General features: G+C 42.4%; 1 protein-coding gene across 1 annotated transcript in view; it reads right to left on the reverse strand.

Moving 5' to 3' along the window:
* NDFIP1 (Nedd4 family interacting protein 1) overlaps positions 1 to 20,981 on the reverse strand; it is a 753,142-nt gene that overhangs the window by 414,768 nt on the left and 317,393 nt on the right. Inside the window, exon 3 of the mRNA XM_044069282.1 lies at positions 13,792 to 13,922. Within this exon, the coding sequence (XP_043925217.1) occupies positions 13,792 to 13,922 (131 nt within the window). The remainder of the gene's footprint in view (positions 1 to 13,791; positions 13,923 to 20,981) is intronic.

Consider the following 20,981-nt stretch of genomic DNA (forward strand, 5'->3'; position numbering starts at 1 on the left):
TAGCTTGTTGATTATAATAGCATGGGGAATAGTATCAAATACCTTGACCAGGTCTGTGTGGAAAAGCAAGCCCACTCTCAACAGCTTGTGTTACCCTTTCAAAGAAGTTTATTTCATTAGATAGACTCGACCCTTAACAAAACCAAACTGCTGCAGGCGAAGCCTGACAAGATTTTTAATATTATAGTTTATCAGGTCAGATATGGTATGTCCCATGGCTTTGCAAATAAGACTTGTTAAATTGATGGGCCCATAATTTCCAGGAACAGTGGTAGGGCCAACCCTTGTGAAGTGGCATCACAACTGCGTGCACCAGACCTCAGGGACAAAGCCAGTGGCAAGGTTCGTGTGTAACAGTTTACAGAATGGCTCTGTCAGTGCATGTTTCATACTGTTTATTAATCAGCCAGATATGTTATCAGGTCTCATGGAAGATGTACGTTTAGTCTTTGTAAGCAAATTCAGTATATGTTCTTTAGTGATGGAGTGGGGGATGTGTCTAGGATCAAAGATAAGTGGACTTTAGATATTTGGCTCCGGGGTGAAGTATGCACCAAACTGTTTGATGTTGGCAATGTTCACCAAGTCAGAACTGGTGATGCCTTTATGAATATGTTCTCAGCAATGGTGGGTGATATTTCTTAGTCTCCTGACAGAACTAAGCAATACTGTCATTATCCTCAGCTTAGGATGCTAGCCTAAGTTCTTGGGCTGCCTTGGTTTTCCTGATGCTATTCTTTAAATTCTTTGATAATGTCTTGATGTCAACCTTGATATGAAGGCTGTTTTGTTGTATACTGTAAGGATTTTTTTTTCTTTAATTGTAAAGTTTATGTGTGGGGGCCACTAGGATGATTCTCTTGAACTTCCCATTACATTTAGATCAGACTAGGGCTGCCAGATTTCCCCAGGGTAAAACAAGTTAATAATTTAAAAAAAACATTTGATATGGATAAGAAGTACAGTCAGGTTTTTCTGCTTTTTAGTTTAATGTTTAATTACTGACTGGCTGTTTTTTTTTTTTTTTTTTTTTTTTTTTAATGACCATGAACAGTGTACTGTAGTAGTATTAAATCATTAAAAAAAATCAGGAAGCCAAGTCAGTCTGATATGTCCAAATTCTGCCCCTCCTCTTGTAATCCCTGCCACTCCAGCTATACCAATAATGTTCTAGCCTCTACCATTCACTGCAGTAAATCATTCTACGTACTATCAACTCAGCTAGAAGTGTTTTCTAATTTGCAGTAATAACAGAGTTCCCTTAAAATGGTTAAGTATACCCTCCTCCATCCTAACTTGTACTATCCTTTGTTTTGAAGATACTATCAGATTTACCGGTCACTGACTTGTGTACCCAAATGATATCACTACACCAGTCTTGTCAAAATGAAAGTAATGCAGTTCTTTAAAGTCTATTCTCATATGCCGTGTCTGTAGCCAAATTATGGAATGCCATACAACAAGATATAAATCTTAACAGTAAACTATTCCAGAAAACAATTACCCAACATCCTTGTGAAACTACTACTTTATTAAACAGGAGCAGAACATTTCTTGATACTCTTATGCAACACCTTTACATCACAATATAATATCTCTAACAGTACTACAATCTTAATACAAACAATACCTTCTTTGTACACCTTCAGCCATTTTATGCCATTCTTCTCAAATCTATGCTTTTTTTTTTTTTTTTTTTTTTTACTCTGTCTGCAACAAACTACTTCCTCTGTTCTTTTTACTCTGTCTGCAACAAACTACTTCCTCTGTTCTTCATAATAATTCCCCTATGGCCTTGACTACTCCAAGTCGTTTCTTTTTCGGTGCTCTGCATTTTTCTTATGTTCTTGTGCTTATACATGTATATATTTTAAATTGTGTATGCTATTCCTTAGTTATTTGCTAATATGCACTATTCTGTAATACTGTATGTCACTGTATTATACTGCATTAAATGTTGTTATAAAATATAGCATCTCTCTCCAGGCAAAGTGTGTGTGTGTGTGGGGGGGGGGGGGGGTTCTCACAGTCGAATAATCCTGGTTAACAAAATATTTATCTTGATAGATAATCATACAACATTCCCACTGCACTCTCCACCATCCTGGCTGCCTTTGTATCCTTTCCACCATGGGGCCTTTCTTTCTGAGAAGCCTCCAGAAATGTACATCATACTTCAGCATATATGAAGATCTGATAAAGGGAAATTATTACCTTCCTACAGTGGTACACAAAACCACAGGATAAATGCCCCAACATGTGCTTTGCCCTTGCTTTTTTTTTTTTGTTAGGTCAGCCCCCCCCCCCCCCACCAGCTGACCATCAAGCCTTAATCTAATGGATGGCCATTACTTTCCCAGTGGTAGGTAATCCACATATCAACAGCAAAGTACAGTTTTGTACCTACCATAAATGTAGATGTTAGAGTGTCTTCACTGCTGCAGTCATTAAACTTGGGTTATCCTGCCGTCAGGCGGGCCCCGCAGTCAGCCTGAGTTCCAAAGTCTTGGTCCGGCGTCAGTTGCTGTCGCCTCTTCCCTGACGTCAGTGCGCCAGGGGTATAAAAGAAGCAGCCGACGCCATTTTCTTCAGTTTTTCTTGCCCCAGATGTCAGGTGCCCCCAAAAATGGTAGGCAATACATATTGCTAATAAAACATACAAAAAGGTAAAAATAAAACCTTCAGTAACCAGCAAATACACCACATAGGTAGTAAAGGTTAGCCCCAGATAAGAAAGAGGGGCTGGCGGGTGGGTAACCTAGACTGCAGCAGTGAAGACATAATCTACACTTATGGTAGGTACAAAACTGTACTATGTTCATCGTGTTTCACTGCTGCAGTCATTACACTTGGGTAGAATCCCAAAGCTGAGTTTGGGTGGCTGGCTCTATAAAGGATTTGGTGTGGCTATGAGGCCCTGCAGCACTGCAGTGGCAAAGCCGGCTCTGGATCTAGAATAGAGAAGCAAATGGCAATGCTTGGTAAAGGTGTGCACTGAACTCCCAAGTTGCAGCTTCCAAGATATCTTTGGTAGGTACTCCTCTAAGGTAGGCAGTTGCCCTGGTGGAATGTGGTCTAATGTTACTAGGTACAAGTTTCCCATGTTGTGTGTAGCAGAACCGGATACAGTGTCCTATCCACTTTGAAATGGTCTGCTTTGAAATAGCCTTTCCCTGTGATCCTGCAGCATATGATACAAGCCTTTCCCTGTGATCCTGCAGCATATGATACAAACAATTGTTCAGATTTTCTGAAAACTTTTGTTTTGTTCAAGTAGAAGTGCAATTGCCTGTGTATGTCCAAGGAATGTAGAAGTCTCTCCCCTTTATTCTGGGGATTTGGATAAAATGTTGGCAAGTGAATAGTTTGGTTAAGAGCCAGTGGATACCACCTTAGGCATAAATGAAAGGTTTGTTCTTAAGGAAACCCTGTCTTGGTGGAAAATGATGAAAGGCTCTACTGCCATTAGTGCCTGCAGTTCTGAGACTCTTCGTGCTGAGGTTATTGCCAGAAGTAGAGCAGTTTTCCATGATATATATTTTAACTCTGCTGAATTGGCTGGTTTAAAAGGAGGCAAAGTGAGCTTTTCCAAAATGAAATTGAGGTCCCAAGTTGGTGTTGGTGCTCTCCGGGGCGGTCTTATGTTTTTAGCCCCTATGAGGTACTGCTTTAGCAATGGGTGAGAGAAAACAGGAGGATCTGTGTTGTAATGAGCAGAGATGGCAGAAGCGTGAATCTTAATGGATGAGAAGGATAGTCCTTTGTCCAGCATCTCAGTCAAGTATTGTAGTATCGGAGGAATGTTGGGGACCAGAGGATCAAGGTTTTGAGCCTGGTTCAAGGTACAGAATCTCTTCCACTTTTTTGAATAAGATTTCCTGGTGCTGGGCCTCCTGGCCTCCAAAATGACATCCATAACAGCTTTAGAGAGAGAAGTTGTCTGTTTGGCTAATGAATCTACCATGCAGCCAGGTTTAAGGTTTTGAGCTGACTGTGCAGTATCTGATTGTTTTGCGGAGTCAGAAGGAGTGGAATTTGAGGCAAAATCCAAGGTGGGCCTTGAGCCAAGTTCTTTAAGATCGGGTACCAATGCTGGCGTGGTCAGTCTGGAGCAATCAGAATCATCTGTGGTTTTTCTTGTCTGGCTTTTAGGAGTACCTTTGAAAGGAGAGGCAGAGGTGGGAAAGCATAAACATTTAGGCTTTTCCAGCTGAACAAAAGAGCATCCACTTTCCATGCTTGTGTGTGATAAGTCCTTGTGCAGAAATTTTGTAGTTGGTAATTCAGTGGTGACGCAAAAAGATCTATATCCAGGCACTCTTATTTTTGCATTATCATGCCGAAGACTTGTTGATTTAATTTCCACTTGTGAGGATCCATGATGTTTCTGCTTAAGTTGTCTGCCAGAGTTTTCCCTTCCTGGCAGGAACTGTGCTTGCAGATGAACTTGATAGGTTAGAGCTGTGTTCCACAAGGTCATGGCTTGACTGCATAGGAGGTAAGAATGAGTGCCCCCTTGTTTGTTTATGTACCACATTACTGTGGTGTTGTCTGTCTTTAATAGTAATTGTCCTGGATGCAGAAGGTCCTTGAAAGCTGTAAGGGCATTTTGTACAGCCAACATCTCTTTTTGATTGATGTGAAGATGCATTTGGTCTGTGGTCCATTTGCCCTGAATACATTTTTCTGCCATGTGTGCTCCCCAGGCGTAATCCGAGGCGTCCGTTGTTAAAGTCTGTCTGGCTGTGGGAAGAGTGAAAGGCTAACCCTTGTTGAGGTGACATGTCTGTGCCCACCATCGAAACTCCTGTTGTAGGCAGGGAATTAGTGGTATTACTGTCTCCAAGCTGTGTGAATATTGAGACCAAACACTTTTTAGGTACCACTGTAATTTCCTCATATGCAGTCTTGCATATGGAATTAGTAGTATGCAGGATGCCATGAATCCCAAGGCCTGCAGAATTTTTCTTGCAGGGAGTTGGGGCTTTGTTGCCATCAATTGAAAATACTGAGTCAGTTGTCCTTGTTTGTCTGGCGCGAGATAAGCCATCTGGGCCGTTGTATTTAAGCTGGCACCCAGGAATATTATCTCTTGTGAGGGCACTAGTTTTGATTTCTTTTCGTTTACTGTGTACCCTAGGCAACTTAACCTTTTGACGAATGCCAGATGCTGTAGAAGAATGTCCTTGCTCTCTGCTTGAATCAGGCAGTCGTCCAGATATGGATATATTTTAATTCCTTTTTGTCTGCAAAATGCAATTACTGGTGCCAGGCACTTGGTAAAGACCCTGGCGTGGTAGATAAGCCAAAGGGCAGTGCAGAGAATTGGTAGTGCATTGAACCAGCTATGAATCTGAGGTATCTTCTGCAATTTTGTCTGATAGGGACATGCAGGTATGCCTCTTTGAGGTCCAAATTAACAAGCCAAGCTTTCTTGCCCAACATTGGAAGGAGCTGTTGTAGTGTCAGCATTTTGAATTTCGGAACATCCAGGTAAGTATTTAGAGTGGAAAGGTCCAGAATGGGTCTCCAGGCTTTGTCCTTCCTGGGTACCAGGAAGAGTCTTGAGTAAAATCCTTGTTCTTTTTCCTGCTGTGGTACTTTTTGAATAGCTCTTATGTCCATGAGAGCTGTAATTTGTTTTTGTGCCTCTACCCATTGATTTTGTGGCAGGTCTGGCATTCCTTTTAGCCTTGGAAAAATGTGAAAGTGGAACCTGTAACCTTGAGACACAATATTCAGCACCCATTTGTCTTGGGTGATTGCTTGCCAGTTTTGAGAAAAAAGTGCTACTTTCCCCCCTAAGGGAGCTGCTAAAAGGGAAGAGTTTGGCATTGGAAGGGGGAAGTCACTGGGACTGTTTCCTGTAAGGTTGTGACTTGTCCTCACCTCCTTTTGGGTTTGAAGCACCCCACTGTCGTGATCTGTAAGAGCCTTGTGGCTGAGATCTGCCTCTTGGGCGTCTGTATCTGCCTCTTTGTGGCGTGTCTGACACTGGAAAGGACCAATTACTTGTAGGCCAATTTCTGCTAAATTGTGGTGGCTGTACCTGTAAAAAATCCTTCACTGTTTGCATAGATATTGCCTTATCCTCCATTTTCTTTAATACCTCTTCTGCCTTAATACCAAATAAATTATCTTGCTGCAAAGGAGCATCCAATAATTTTGCCTTAACATGGTCTGGTAAACTTTGTTCTTTTAACCAAGCATGCCTTCGAATCACAGATCCTGTAACTGCTGCTCTACAAGAAGCTTCTAATGAATCAAAACCACATTGCAAAGTATGCTTTCCCACTTGTTCAGCTGCATGCAATAAATCCTGCATTTCCTTATAGTCAGGTTGTTCTGCATTTGTGCTCATTTTCTGTTTTAATTGAGACAGTAAGTATTGTTGATATTTAAGCATGTGAAACTGGCAATTAAGAGCCCTCACTGCTAAAGTTGCAGAGGTGTAAACGTTCTTTCTCCATCTGTCTAATGCTCTAGAGTCCCTATCCGAGGGAACTGGATTCTTAGCCGTGGAAGCCTTAACCCCTTTGGGACCCTGGGAAATAGTTCCTGGGTCAGCAACAGGGTTTTTATAAAGAAATTTGTGAGAGTCAGGGACTCTGTAGTACCGGTCTGGCTTGACTGGAGCTGGGGGTAAAGAATCAGGATTTAAACTAGATTCAGAGAACACATCATCCACAATGTCCAACACTGGCGGAATAGCAAGGGGCCTGTCTGTGCTGAGGCAGTAAAAGAAAGTCTCTGAGCCTTTTCTTGGATTCTGAGTAATCCTGGCCCTCCCAATGGAAATGCTCCCTCATGGTATGTAAAGTTTCCCCAAAAGAGTAATCCTCAGGAGGAGAGGCTGAAGGAATTGATTCGTCAGCATCAGAATCCTCATAGGGGGGTAAAGAATATTCCTGGTCTGAAGAGGAATCAGAATATATTGAAACCTGGTCAGAGGAATCATGGTCTGCATCCTGCCTAGGCCTTTTATCAGGAGGGGGATGAGAACCCCTGATCAGAGTTATCAAGTCTTCGGCCATTTTGAGCATCTGTTTTTTAGGCATGGAAGATTGTCCAGGTGAATGCTGTACTTGCTTCTTTGTCTTTAATGTAGGTTTAGTCTTGGCTGTAGTTGCAATGGTAAGTTGAGTAGGCCTGAAAACACCCTCAGAAGCCGATGCCTGCTCAGTGACTCCGGACCCATCTGAAGGGTTAATCTCAGTTGGCCCAACACCTTGAGTATCCAGAGGCCTAGGCACCTCCAAGTGGGAGTCGGTCACAGCCTGTGGTTCTGAGGTAGCGGGTGTTGGGGGCTGCGAAAGCACCTCACTTAAAACCGGCGAACCGGCGACTGGCCTAGAAGAGGCTTCGTCAGTTTTGGGCCTCGGATGCCTGTCCTTATCTTTATCTTTGCGTTTTTTGTGCATTCCAGTCGTCAGTTGTTCCAACGGCATTGTATAATTAAACCTTCAGCCAAAGTAATGGTGAGCAAAATCAAACCGACATTTAATAGTGCATTTGTTAAATCTAGCACAAAACTGACAACTAGTGACGTCGTGATCTGGGCCTAGGCATGGAATACAGTAAGAATAAAAATCCTTATGAGTTATTTGCTTCCCACAAGAAATACCGGACATCGGTCTGAGGCAAGAAAAAGTTTCCCCAACGGGGTACTTAGCTTTATTGAAGACTTTGGTTCTGAAATCGAATTTGAAATCTCAGGAGTCGGCTGACCGGCACTTGAGAACTGCTTTTGCTTTGGGCACCGCGCGGCAAGAAAGACTGAAGAAAATGGCATTGGCTGCTTCTTATATACCCCTGGCGCACTGACTTCAGGGAAGAGGCGACAGCAACCGACGCCGGACCAAGACTTTGGAACTCAGGCCGACTGCAGGCCCGCCTGACGGCAGGATAACCCAAGTGTAATGACTGCAGCAGTGAAACACGATGAACATAATCAGTCTTGAGGGACTGTCATACAAGCAGACATAAGGTGTGCTTGGCCTCTTGCCTACGACCTGGCTACGAGGGTGTTTTATTATAAATGGGCTAACACTACCTTGAATGGTGACAGGAGCACTTGCATCATCACAATGACCTAGCATTATCTTCTGTTTTACACACACACTCCTCCACATGTAAACAAGAACTACTATGAATAGCTTGGGAAGTCATGCCCATGTCCTCATTGCAATGGCTTCCTGCATCCAGACACACCTCCACCCTCAGCAGAGACCATCAGTAGTGCAGTGGCATAACCCAAAAGGAAACACCAAGATGGGCATGATCATCTCCCCTGTCTGTGCTGTCAAATGCACCCAAGATGCTAACTCAACTTGGGTCACAGGAGTCTTAGTCAGGGCTTTATTCTACCATGCAATGGATATGGGCAACTTTGTTGTTACTTTTCTCTTTCTGTCCTTCTGTTACTTTTCTCTGACCTTCTGTCCTTCTTAACAAGAGCTCTTGAGACTGCCTCCTCCAAGTTTATAATGTACTATGGGGTCATCTTTACCAGGCTCATCACCATGTACCTGACAGGGTTTATGTGCAGCCACCATCCCTCAGACCACATCTCCACAGTTTTTTCTAGTCACACGCCAGGCTCACACCAGCTTCAGATACCATTGTTTACCTACTGCACCATTTCATGCAGACCACTTCAACAGGCAGATATACTTGAAATTAGACACAGGCTGAAGGCATACCATGGTAGTTTACACTTTTTTAAAATTTAGCTAACAGACTACAGCTGCCATAGTCAATAAATTAGAACTGCTGTTTATAATACAGAAGATTTTTTTTTTTTTGCAGCACGGGAGGAGAATGATCTCTGCTGCCACATCTATCTGAAGAGGTTGAAGTGGCTAGACACTCAACCCCGAATGTTATTTCTTCTATTAAAAAGCAGTAATATTAGTAATATTTGATACCAACATTAAACAGCTATTGTATTTTGCCATTTGTTTCTTTTTTTGTTTTTTGCTGGTCTCTCTCATTCTCGCCAGATCTAGGATGAACTGGGGCACCTTAGCTGTAGTTACCCATTTTAGGCAGTGAGAAATTCCACCCCTCAGCTCCTCATGGGTCTGCTTTGCAGAGTAGGAGTGGTGGCTTTTCTGTTGCAGGCAGTGACTGCGGTGCAGGGTTCAACAAATGGAGCAGCCCCATATGCTGCCAGTGCTGGAGGCAGTGTTTAAGAAGACTGCAGGGAGACTGTAGAGCTTTTACCAAAGTTTCTTGCATCAAGTACAAGATTTGCTGCCCTGGCAGGTTTAGACCACTGAGCCAGATGGTGCCACCCCCTCAATACTGGAGTCCATCAACCTGAGCTTCCCTGGGTATGGCTCTAAATGAGGGTCACCAGGTACGAATAACAGTGGTAGTGGTAGTGTGCTCACATCTGGGCACCCATTCTCTGTCAAACCCACTCCTTATGTAATTCCACTGATCCTTCTCCCTCACCATTTGTCCATCCTCTATTTCACTTCCATTTGTGAACACAGCTTACTGTATGATCACTCACCCCAGTCTATTTATATCAGCGTCAGTACCTTTACCTCTTCTCTATTATTGCCTACCTTACTAACCTTTCTTCTTCTCCATCTTCCCTATTATATTTTGAGAAAAAGGGGATACATCCCTACCAAAATGAAGGGGGGGGGGTCCTATTCCCACAAACAAAATCCTGTCCCTAGCACAGCCGGATTTTCATCTTTCTGTATTTCTGCTGCCTGCTCCTTGTCCTTTTATTCCACCTGCACTATTGATCCCCAATGTGGTGTCCATCAGTGGACACTTGCAGAATAGGACTGCTAGCAAGATGGCTTTAAACTGCTAGCCAGTCACATTGAGATCGGGTATGCATATCATCTTATGAAATCTCATATTAATGCATAGAGGTGGTCACTAGCAAAATGCAGAAACTTGCAAAGATATGAGCTGCACATACATACAAACAGTACACATCTGTGCAAATACTACTGCACACCTGGCCAAAATTACACACTTCCACCTCTGCAAGGTTTACCTCGGTGGTTCTTCGATGACTTTATTCATTTGCATACGGGCAAAGTGTCAATTTTCAGCAGATTCACCTTGCACACTTGTGCAGTGCAGGACTACGAGTAGTAATTACTCAGTGTAAGTTGCATTTCAATTATTTGCTTTGCTAAACTATTAAAACTCACATCCAGTTCCCCAAAACTTATCTGCTTCCTTTTCCAACAAAGCAGTTCTTATTATTGCTGATTATGTTGTTTGAGTTTGGGGAAGGTTAAATAACACACTGCTTAAGAGTTAACAGAGAACAATTTCCTTCTTTAAAACTCCTTCATTCTCTTCTTTTTCAGATGCAAGAAGACAGTCAAGAACACTGTTTCATGCATGTACCACAGTTGCTCAATATGAGAAGTAAGCCTTATCTTAATTTAGCCAGTCCTGATTTAATTAAAACAGAGGCAGGCTGAAACCATACAAAACTATGTTAGTACCACTTTGTTTAGTAGTCCATCAAGCTTGCACTGGCGGTTTAAACAAAAGCATCTGCACTGGTAATTTCCCCATTGAAGGACAGTAAAGAAGCATTCCCTTCAAGTTAAATAATGGGGTTATCATTAAAGTGAAAGTAAATTGATGATGTCAATTTCAGTTTAGACCGCCTTTATGAGCTGCCTGAAATAACTGAAGGGGTTACTCAGAGCTGGGACTACTTATGTTGTAGCTTTTCCATAGTGTACCAACTCCATCTAATGCTACATCTATGGAACACCCCTTCAAGTAAGTTGGATACCATGTTATACTACACACTTCTGGCTTCTTTAGGAATAAAATCAAGCATAATTACTTTAAAATCTTGAGTTTTAATTTTTAGTCACACTATAAATAGTGGAGTCTCTCAAACTATTCCTTCTAGAAGTGTGTGCCAATTTAAACTGCTGAAGGCTTTCTTTCCAGTGAACTGGCAAACTGGTTCCTTTGACTCTGCACTGTCTTGCTTCTATCTCTGAAGAACAGGAAGGGGGGTTCAAGGTGTGTCCTTTCATTGGTGGATCTCGCTAGTCTTCCTGCAGGCTCAGCTTGCTCAGATCCACACAGCTTGAGCTCTTCCCTTAAATTCCTACAAGGCTGCTTCAGGTTCAATGAGTGTTTGCTCCCTCAGGGTACAGAACCCTGAATTATGAAGGGTACAGTAATTTTAAACTTCAGGTCTTTTTTTCTCTCCATACCCTGACAGCTGGAATAAACCAATTCCTCTTCCATGCGATTCTGGAGTAATTATTCTTCACAACCCCCAAGGCTTCACCTGCCCTTCAGTTACTTTCCCTTCCACTGGTTTCAAAAATAGCATTTACTTTAACTGAAATTACTACTGCTTAATCAAAATTAGTTTAGACTGTCTCCTTCCCACTGTGCTTCCAGGAACAAAGTTCTACTAACAGCTCTTGCACTGGAAGGCCAGAGCATTCATGCAGTAGCTAGCTGCTTTATATAGGTCAAAACTGTTTATGTATTCTAGCCACTGAGTGATGCCTGCAGACCTCAGATATTTTCCTTCCTGAACAATTACTTCCTTGTACTTCCTCTTGCAAAGCTTCCACAGGAACCAGTTTCAACTGCATCTCCACCTCCTCCCATGGGTAAAGACTGAACAGATGATTAGATAATGTGTACTAAAACTCCATTTTTTTTAATTTGATGATGCACAGTCCTGTTGCTAAGCACCAGTTTTCAACAGTTTGTTATACATTTTATCTTTTTTGTCTATCATTCATTGAAGCAGATTCCTTAGTTAATTCATCAGAGGTCATCTCCCCTTCATGTTGCACTTCAGCCATGGGTGCCCTCCCCCGCAAGTCAACATGTGTGCAACATAAGTGACCTGTACAGTGTTTTGTGTGACAGGTTGTTTATGTAAACGCTTTAATGGGCAACTCTCGGGTTGGATGACAAAGCTAATTTAGGTGGATCTGGGAGCTTGTGAGAAAGCGTGTGTAGTTTAAAGGTTGGTAAGAGGACATATTTAATATGCGTGCAAGTGTTTAAGGTTAGGGTAGGGTGTTTAAGGTTAGGGTAGGCTTTGGTTAGGGGATAGCTTTAGACTTGGTCTGCGTATGTGTGTGTATGCTTGGTAAATGTCAAGCTGTTTTGTGTACTGGTAGTGTTACAAAAGTTTTCTTTGTTTTGTTTTTTTAACCAAGGTGGTACAGGGAGGCTTCACACCTACTAATCCTAAACATGTGGCTTACCTTTACAAAGGTCTTTTCTTAACACTAAACAACTATTCAGACAAATGCGAGCTGAATGTACGGTAGGATTATGGATTGTGCATTGGAAAAGGAAATACGTTTCATTTTCAATATAATGGGTGTCGATTTTTTTTTATATAAAAACCTTTAACTAAATTACCACTTAAATCAAAAGCTCAATTAACATACATTTTCTTTCTTTGCAACAACTGTCATTCTGTCCAATATTACATAAATGGATCAATTCCTGCTTTCCCTTAACCCCGCTCCTCCTCCTGAATATTATTCTGCATACATTGTTCCCACAAATTCCATTTATTTCTATGGAATTTGCTCCTTCCCTTTTCTAAAGATCCCACTTCCTCTTCACTTATCTTTTTTACAAAGTACAATTCATCAAATACAGCTGGTTTAGATCTCCATTTCCATTATGTAGTAATTGATTTTTTAGCAAACAGAATTAAACTTAATATGGCCTTGCTATGTCTAAGCAATTCGAAATGTGCCCTAGGTCAAAAGAATAATTTCCTTATTTACAGCCATTTGCTCCCCCAATTTTTCTAACACAAGTACTTGGTAGGTATTTTTTAAATTATGTGTCGCATGTCTGGTCAGGATAAAACAGACAAACATCTGTGGGTTCTGTTCAAGCAGCTTTATTACGTACAAACACATCAGGATTGAGGTTTAATAACTAACTTAGATAAACTTGTAAACAAACTAGTTATCACACTCATACATACTCGCTCTCTGGCTGCACTCTCAAAATGACACCGAAGCTAGCACATGCTTGCTATTTATATGCACGTGCTGTGCTTGAAACGCTTCTTAAAGCTACAACACACACACACTATTCTACATTCTGCCATCTCAATACACTCCCAAAAAACATGTTCTCAGTTACCTCTTTCTGATGCATCGCACCTCCAACATTTGCTATCTACCTGAACAAAAATTCTTTGAAGTCTGCTTTGGGTAGAACACTTCCAGTCAAAAGTCCTAAACCGTCTCAATTTTGTTGCATACTTGGATGCCATACATATGTTCTCCAACTGATCCCTTGTAAATGGGTTTTTCAGTCTCCTTCCAATCACTTCTAAAATCCTCCGATTCTTTCAATTATTAGGCATTTTATATGCCCTAATTATCCCTTTTTTTTTTAACAGCTTCTGTTCTATGGGTGTCAATGTTTAGTGCTGTTGATATAATGAACTGTCAGCATATTAAGGTAGATTATTTTTGGAAAAATTATTTCAAATGTCAACCATTCAGTATAACATGTACCTTTTGCATGTGAAAATCAATATTCAGATTCGAGCAACTACTTAAAGAGACAAAATAAGATGGAAAAGGTTTCCATGTGGAACACAAGTCAGGACAGGTCAACATTATGGAGAGATTGCAAACTACTTTTCGGTTGTCAATGTGCAATAAATGAGACACTCAATTATGAGTTACAGTCCAGTGCTACATAAAAAAGCCAGACGAATACTGCCATGCTGTCAAACTACAGACGACATGGCAAAAAATTAAACTAATATAAACTCACCCTTCCAGAGACTAAAGGTATAGTAGCTTCCACCTTGGTCCTCTCAGCTTCATCGTACGAAGGCAGGGATGTTGCCACACTGTAAGAAGGGGGTTTTGGAAATCCACTTTCCTCCTTATAGTCAAAGTACGCTGAAAAACAAAAAGAACAATTATTCATAATTACTTACATTATTATAGTCACATTACAGCAGCATACAATTCTTTTCAGTTTCTTGCACCTTCTCCTGCTTCAGTTTTGGTCCCAAGTACATGCACTTCCTACAAAATCAGACGGTGACTGGAAACTGTAAAATGTATGCAATTCCAGACAATGCAAGCACAACAGGTATGCGTTATTACTCCTGCAAGTTTCTTCTGTTCAGTGTAGAAATCACATGCTATAACAGTGAGAACCACACTTGCCTCAAGCCATTAAATGAACTTGTACAGATGGGAAAGGAACTAGTATCCCTTCAGACATGGCGGCACAGCTAGGTATAGCAAACTCACTTATCTGCACACCTCCCTTTTTATGTCAAACGAAAGTCACAGAAACCACAACAGGCAAGTCACTACTATACTAATAGGAACCCTAAGAGAGGACCCAGTTCGGAATATAGGAACTTATCTGGACAGTGACCTAACTTTTGACCAACATGTTCATTGTTGTAAGGAAGTACTTCTACACTACAAAGCTGAAAGGGATTGTGTCTAGAGTTAGAGATGTCATGGTCCTCATTTACTCAGCCCTCATTTGTCCAGTTGAATATAATGCCTGCTTTGGCATGTATCTGCCCAGAGAGATGCAACAGGATGCAAGGCCGAAACATGTCCTACACGGACCAACTCATAGCCTTGTCAGTATACTCTGTATCCTACAGACTGCAGAAGGCATCCTTCAATGCATTATTGATGGATTTACTGCACATCAGCAAGTCAAGTGGCATCAGAAATACTAAGTCTAGGGATCTAAACCTCTTCTGCAGTATCAACAAACAGTTTTGAGGGACAGGTATATTTTGCAGAGGATACTGCTGCTGTGGAACAGACTTTCCATTCACATAGGACAAAAGTTCATCCCTGTCCATTTTCAAGCATAAATTACATCTCTGGATGAGAAAAAGAAAAGTTACCCCAAGACTGCTCCCTGTACTATTAACAGACAGATGCAGCTCCTATATGCTTTATCCCATGCATGGGTCACCGTGAATGGGTAAGGCCAATCTATAGTCAAACTGAAAGGCTTATTTCAAGCAAAAAAAAAAGGTTAATTGACTTAAAATGGCCCACAAGGGCAACTAGCCTAGTATTTACCTATAAACATATGCTACTGAATGGGGGCAGACCTCTCAAGAGAGTTCCATGTCAGAAATACACCTACAGTCTTCTAGCACTACAAAGATGCTCAAGGTGTTCATCAATCACATGTAACTTATTTTGCACTTAAAATAGTAACACTTTGCAAATGACCAAAAGGGAGGAGGGAGGGGCTCCCTAGAACAGAAAGTATCTACTGATTAAAGAGAACCTGTTATTCTTCGATTTCAACTTTATCTAACTGCATATTTCCTAAGTGAAGCATAGGCTACACTGCAATAAAAAAATACAAGATTATTCTAGACAACTGTGCTCACAGTACAGTATACATAAAAAAAAAAAGAAAAATAAAAAATGAACAAGCACAGGAATCGGTTCAATTCCAACCTCACCAACATGAAAGCTGAGGAAAGAACAGATAGAGAAACAAGTGGCCTTAAAACTTCGTTGATGAACTCAGTCACAATAATTTCCAAAAATCGTGAAACCCAGGTAGTGTTCTGAAGCAACAAGCCTTTATCGCAGACGAGCGATCCTCAGTAACAAAAAAAATCAGAAATATTTTAACAATGCTAAACATATCAGCTTTTATATACTTGAAAGTAGATACGGAAAATACACGTACTGTTTAATTTTAAAACAGCCTGTTCATAGCAAACAATATAATCAGGGCCGTAAAACTGCATTTTAAAACAAGTACCCACCCTCGCACATTACTACTAATTAGATCAAAATAAATCCTAGGAAAGGAAAACACTACCTATTTACAAGCCACATTCTAAAATCAGGTATTAAGAAAAGCATAACATACATACAATATGACACAACTAAAATTGCTTTTGGCTACCTAATGCAATAACGCCTTCATTATGAGCATCAGTTATGCTTTTCTTAGTACCTGATTTTGGAATGTGGGTTGTAAATGGATAGGTAGGGTTCTCCTTAACTAGTATTTATTTTGATCTAACCAGTACTAGTGTGTGGAGGTGAGTAATTGTTCTAACATGCACTTTTTATGGACCTGTTTATACGGTTTGCCTTAAACAGGCTGGTTTAAAATTAAGCAATATGTATAATTTTCCACACCTACTTTTAAGTATATAAAAGCTGATATGTTTAAACTGTAAAATATTTCAGATTTTTTGTTACTGAGACTCACTTGTCTGTGACAAATAATAAAAGGTTATGTCTTGCGTAACTTAACACCTGTGTTGTCCAAGACATAACCTTTTAGTCTGATGTCGTCTACTTCATTCCTCCTCAGGATAGGTTATCAGATCCAACCTTTGGATCTAGCTCAACTACATTCTTCACACTTGGATCAGACTCTCAAGCTCCTCCCTCTTACCCATAATGCACCACATCCACCCAAGCACCTCAGACTGAGTTTGCTGAATCTACACATTCAACACCCAGACAGCAAGAAACAGCAAATGAGGCTCAGACGTGGGACCTATGCATCCAGTTATGTTCCATGATCCTCTAGAAGAAACAGTCAGTGAGGTAGCTGGGTGGGAAAGTTAGGAGGAATGAAAAAAATAAGTTATGTACTCACCATAACGTTCCATGTTGGTAGTCCATCTCACCCTTCATTTTTACATATGGGTTCGGAGCAGACTCGGCCGATTTACAAGCTGGAAGACTTCTGGTTAGCTCGTGGCTAAGCAGGTATCCCATGGTGCACCAGTACAATCCCCAGATCTTGTTTGCTGTTCACTAGAACAACCATAAAAACAACCAATACTACAGGGTCTCCAACCAAGGGCAACCAAATTATTACTTCCAGATCTTCCAGGATGGGGGCAGGAGGGCGGGTTGGTAAAAACGAAGGCTGAGATGGACTACCAACATGGAACATTATGGTGAGTACATAACTTCTTTATGTTAGGTAGTCCGATCTCACCTTCATTTTCACATATGGGACAGCGTCCCTAACGCCTTATTCTTGGGTGGCTCATTGTAAAATACTCTTGAGCACCGTGGAGCCAAAGGATGCTCTACCCCTGGATGTCAAATCCAATTTGTAATGTGTAATAAAAGTGTGAGGGGTAGCCCACGTAGCTGCTGCACAAATATTATCAAGTGGTACCCTGGCTTGAAAGGCTCCAGAGGTAGACCGCGATCTGGTAGAATGAGCCTTGATCTTGTAGGGTAAGGGTTTGCCCTCTGAGCTATAGATAAAGGCTACACAACTGGAAATCCAATTAGATATAGTGTCACTTTAGAAACTGGTAAGCCCAATCTAGAGTCAGAAAAGGAAATGAACAATTGATATGATCTCCTGAAAGCCTTAGTCCGCTATAGATAAAAACATAGTTGTCTATGAACGTCTAGCTGATGAAAACAGTATTCAGCTGCATTACAGTGTTTAGGGAAGAAAACTGGGAGTTCTATTGATTGTTCCCAAAGTCTGTTCTAATGCTACTTTAAACCAAAGGAGGGATTAGGACGTAATGACAACCTGTCTTTGTGAAAAATCAAATATGGTGGCTTAACAGACAAGGCCTGAAGTCCAATACCCGTCTAGCTGATGTGATAGCTACCAAAAACAAGATCTTCCAAGACAAAAATTTTAGAGAAGATGAGTGAGAAGGTTCAAAGGGAGGAGAAGCCAATTTGGACAACACAAAAATTTAAATCCCAAGAAGCCACTGGTTCTTGCAGAGGTGGTCTCAATAGAGTGGCCCCTTTCAAAAAGGTCTTGCATAGCTTATGAGACATTAAATTGGTATCTGGAAAACCTAAATGAAAATGAGAAATCGCCGCCAATTAGACTTTAATAGTGGCAGCAGCCGATCCTTGTTGAAAAAGCTCAGACAGAAAATTCAGAATCACAGGAATAGAAGCAGTGTATGGATCTACATTCATTCTTTGTGCCCAAATAGAAAATCTTTTCCATTTACTGCCATACAGCCTCCTAGTTGAAGGTTTATGGGATGACATAAGAATATGTGACACTGAAGATATCATGAAGCCTGACTACGGATGGAACTGGAGCAGCCACGCTGTCAATTTGAGGGTGTGGATTGAGGGGTGTAGCGAACCCATGTGAGTCAATAGTTCTGGAGCTGGGTCCAGAATCCAAGGATCGTCCAGGAGGAGAGGCTGAAGGAAAAGGAACCAGACCTGACGAGGCCAGTAAGGAGCAATGAGGATCAACTTGCTTCCCAGCCGACTGGCTTTCTGAATCACTTTGGAAATGAGAGGGATTGGAGGAAAAGCATACAGAAGTCCCATGGGCCAAACATGAGCCAGAGCGTCACTAGGAGACTCCCCCGGAGGGGGAATGAGGGGAAAAATAGCTGCTGCATTTGGTGTTGACTGGGCTGGCAAAAAGGTCGCAGGGCAAGGCTGTCCCCATTTCCGGAAAATCTGATCCACTGTTTCTCGTTTCAGAGACCACTCATGAGGCATTAGGATTGCCCGACTGAGCTTGTCGGCTATCACGTTGGTCATCCCTGGAATGTGCATTGCAACCAGAAAGCACTGGGAAGAATTCACCCATTCCCAAACTCGCATGGCCTCTTGACAGAGTGGGTAAGATCTGGTACCGCCCAGTTTGTTGATATACCAAACCACTGACATGCTGTCTGATTGTATCGCAATTGTCCCTAGAGGGAGAAGGTCTTGAAGTGCTTGCAACATCAGAAGCACCACCCTCATCTCCAGAATACTGATATGCAGATGAGCCTCGTGTTCTTGCCATGTGCCTTGGACAGTCCTGTCAAGATAATGCCCCCCCACCCGATCTGGGAGGCATCCGTGGTCACAGTGGCAATGGGTTGGGCCGAAACAAAGGGGGCACCCATGATCAGATGATCTATCCACCAACGAAGGTCCTTCTTGCATGATTCTGTCAGCAGGATAGGATGACTTGGTGGGAGAAATTGAAGGACCACTGGGAAAACAGAAGCCACTGGAGAATTCTCATGTGTAACCTGGCTAATGGTAACAATAGAACTGTGGAAGCCATAGTCCCGAGGAGCTGAAGAACCCACTTCGCTTTGACTTTTTGCAATGGGAGAAAGCGCTGAACTTGGGAGATTAAGTTCTGTGCCCTTTTGGCGGGGAGACGAGCTGTCATGTTCACTGTGTCTACCTCTACGCCTATAAAAATCAGATTGAGAGGGCAATAATGCAGATTTTTTCCAATTTATGGAGATCCCTAACTGAGCACAAAGCTGAATCGTGGCGTCCCTGTTTTGAATGAGTAGATGCCTGGTGGGGCGGTCAAGAGCCAGTCATCCAAATATGGAAACACCTGGAATCCCTGATGTCTCAGGTGAGCTGTCACTACTGCCATGCATTTGAACACCCTGGGGGCTGTGGTGAGACCAAAAGGCATAGCGTGAAACTGATAGTGACTGGCTCCGAGCCGAAAGCGTAGATGGCTTCTGGACGCCTTGTCCATTTTTATGCGGTAATAGGCATCCTGAAGATCTAGAGAGCACATCCAAAAGTCTTTCCCTAACAATGGGAGTATAGACTGTAGTGTTATCATCCGAAACTTGTCCTTCACTGATTCGATCAATCTGCTGAGGTCCAATATTGGCCTCCAATCGCTGGTTCGTTTTGGAACTAAAAAGAACCTGGAGTAAGTTCCGGATCCTATCTAGTCTGCTGGGACGGGCTGGATGACTCTTTTTGCGAGCAACTTGTTGATCTCCACAGTTGCCTGATCCCGGAGATTGGGTGGGACATCTGGGATCCTTTTGGGAACAAACGGTGATAGGGAAAAGGGTATGATATAGCCTCTGGTAACAACTCTTTGTACCCACTTGTCACGGGTGTTATTTAGCCAGGCTTCTTGGTACAAAGAAATGCGACCCCAACCGGCCCCAGAGAAGCGCAGTCGGGCTCCACATCAGGAGTGCTGATAAGGCCGTCCTCGAAAGGAATCACGGCCCTGTTGATATTGCAGACCGCCCCTGCCTCTAGGGGGACATCTGCCGTTTCCTTTACCCTGTGCGTCAGGAAAGACCCTCTGGGAATTCTTGAACCACATTTTACCACCCCTTGGACCCTTGGGGTATGGTCTAGAAGGGACAGTAAAACGCACTCCCACGGCAGACAGCGTCTCCTTCTTGCGCACACCGAGAGTGTATCCTTCACCTTGGAGCCAAACAATGAGGAATCAAACGGGGCATTGGTAAAAGTAGACTTGAACGGTTCCGCAAAATTACATAAACGCATCCAGGAGTGGCGCCTCAAGGCAACTCCGGAACCCAGTGCTCTACTCGCTCCATCCACAGCATAAGATACAAGTCGCATGGAGGAGTTAACCACATAATTTAAGGTGGACAACTGAGTAGAAATTTTGTCAGGAACTCCCTCAGTACACGCACCTTGTATGGAATCTCCTAACTCCTTGAGGAGATCCCACTGCAACCTCGTGAAGTGCATGAGATAGTTCAAAGATCGAAGGGTAAAGGCCGCTGAACTAAAAATACGCTTCCCAAATGTATCCATCAGCCGAGACTCCATGTTTGGTGGATGAACAGTTGAGATCTCCGCTAACAACTCCTTCATGACTGCCGCCACGACCATGGCATCTATGGGAACACCCTTGGACAAGAACTCTTTACCAGGAGGGGCAGACAAGAACTTATTTGGTCTCCTGGGGACTGGGCTCCACTGTGTCAAGAGTATCCCACACCTTTCGACTGACTAGATCCATTAGTTCGTCAAAAGGTGGAGACACCCAAGAGGCAGAAGGTTGAGATCCGAAAGCCTTCAGGTACACAGACTCCTCATCAGAAGGGTTAATAGTGGGCCAGTCACACCTCTGCCTAAGGATCTCTAAAATGTCCATACAGGAGACATCGTCAGAGGACAACTTGGGGGACCCTTCAGACTCCTCGAGGTCAGTGCCGATGTCAGACTCATCCTGGG

Source organism: Protopterus annectens, chromosome 4.part0 (genome assembly GCF_019279795.1).
Source record: "Protopterus annectens isolate FY-2018-M chromosome 4.part0, PAN1.0, whole genome shotgun sequence".
Taxonomy (NCBI): Eukaryota; Metazoa; Chordata; order Ceratodontiformes; family Protopteridae; genus Protopterus; species Protopterus annectens.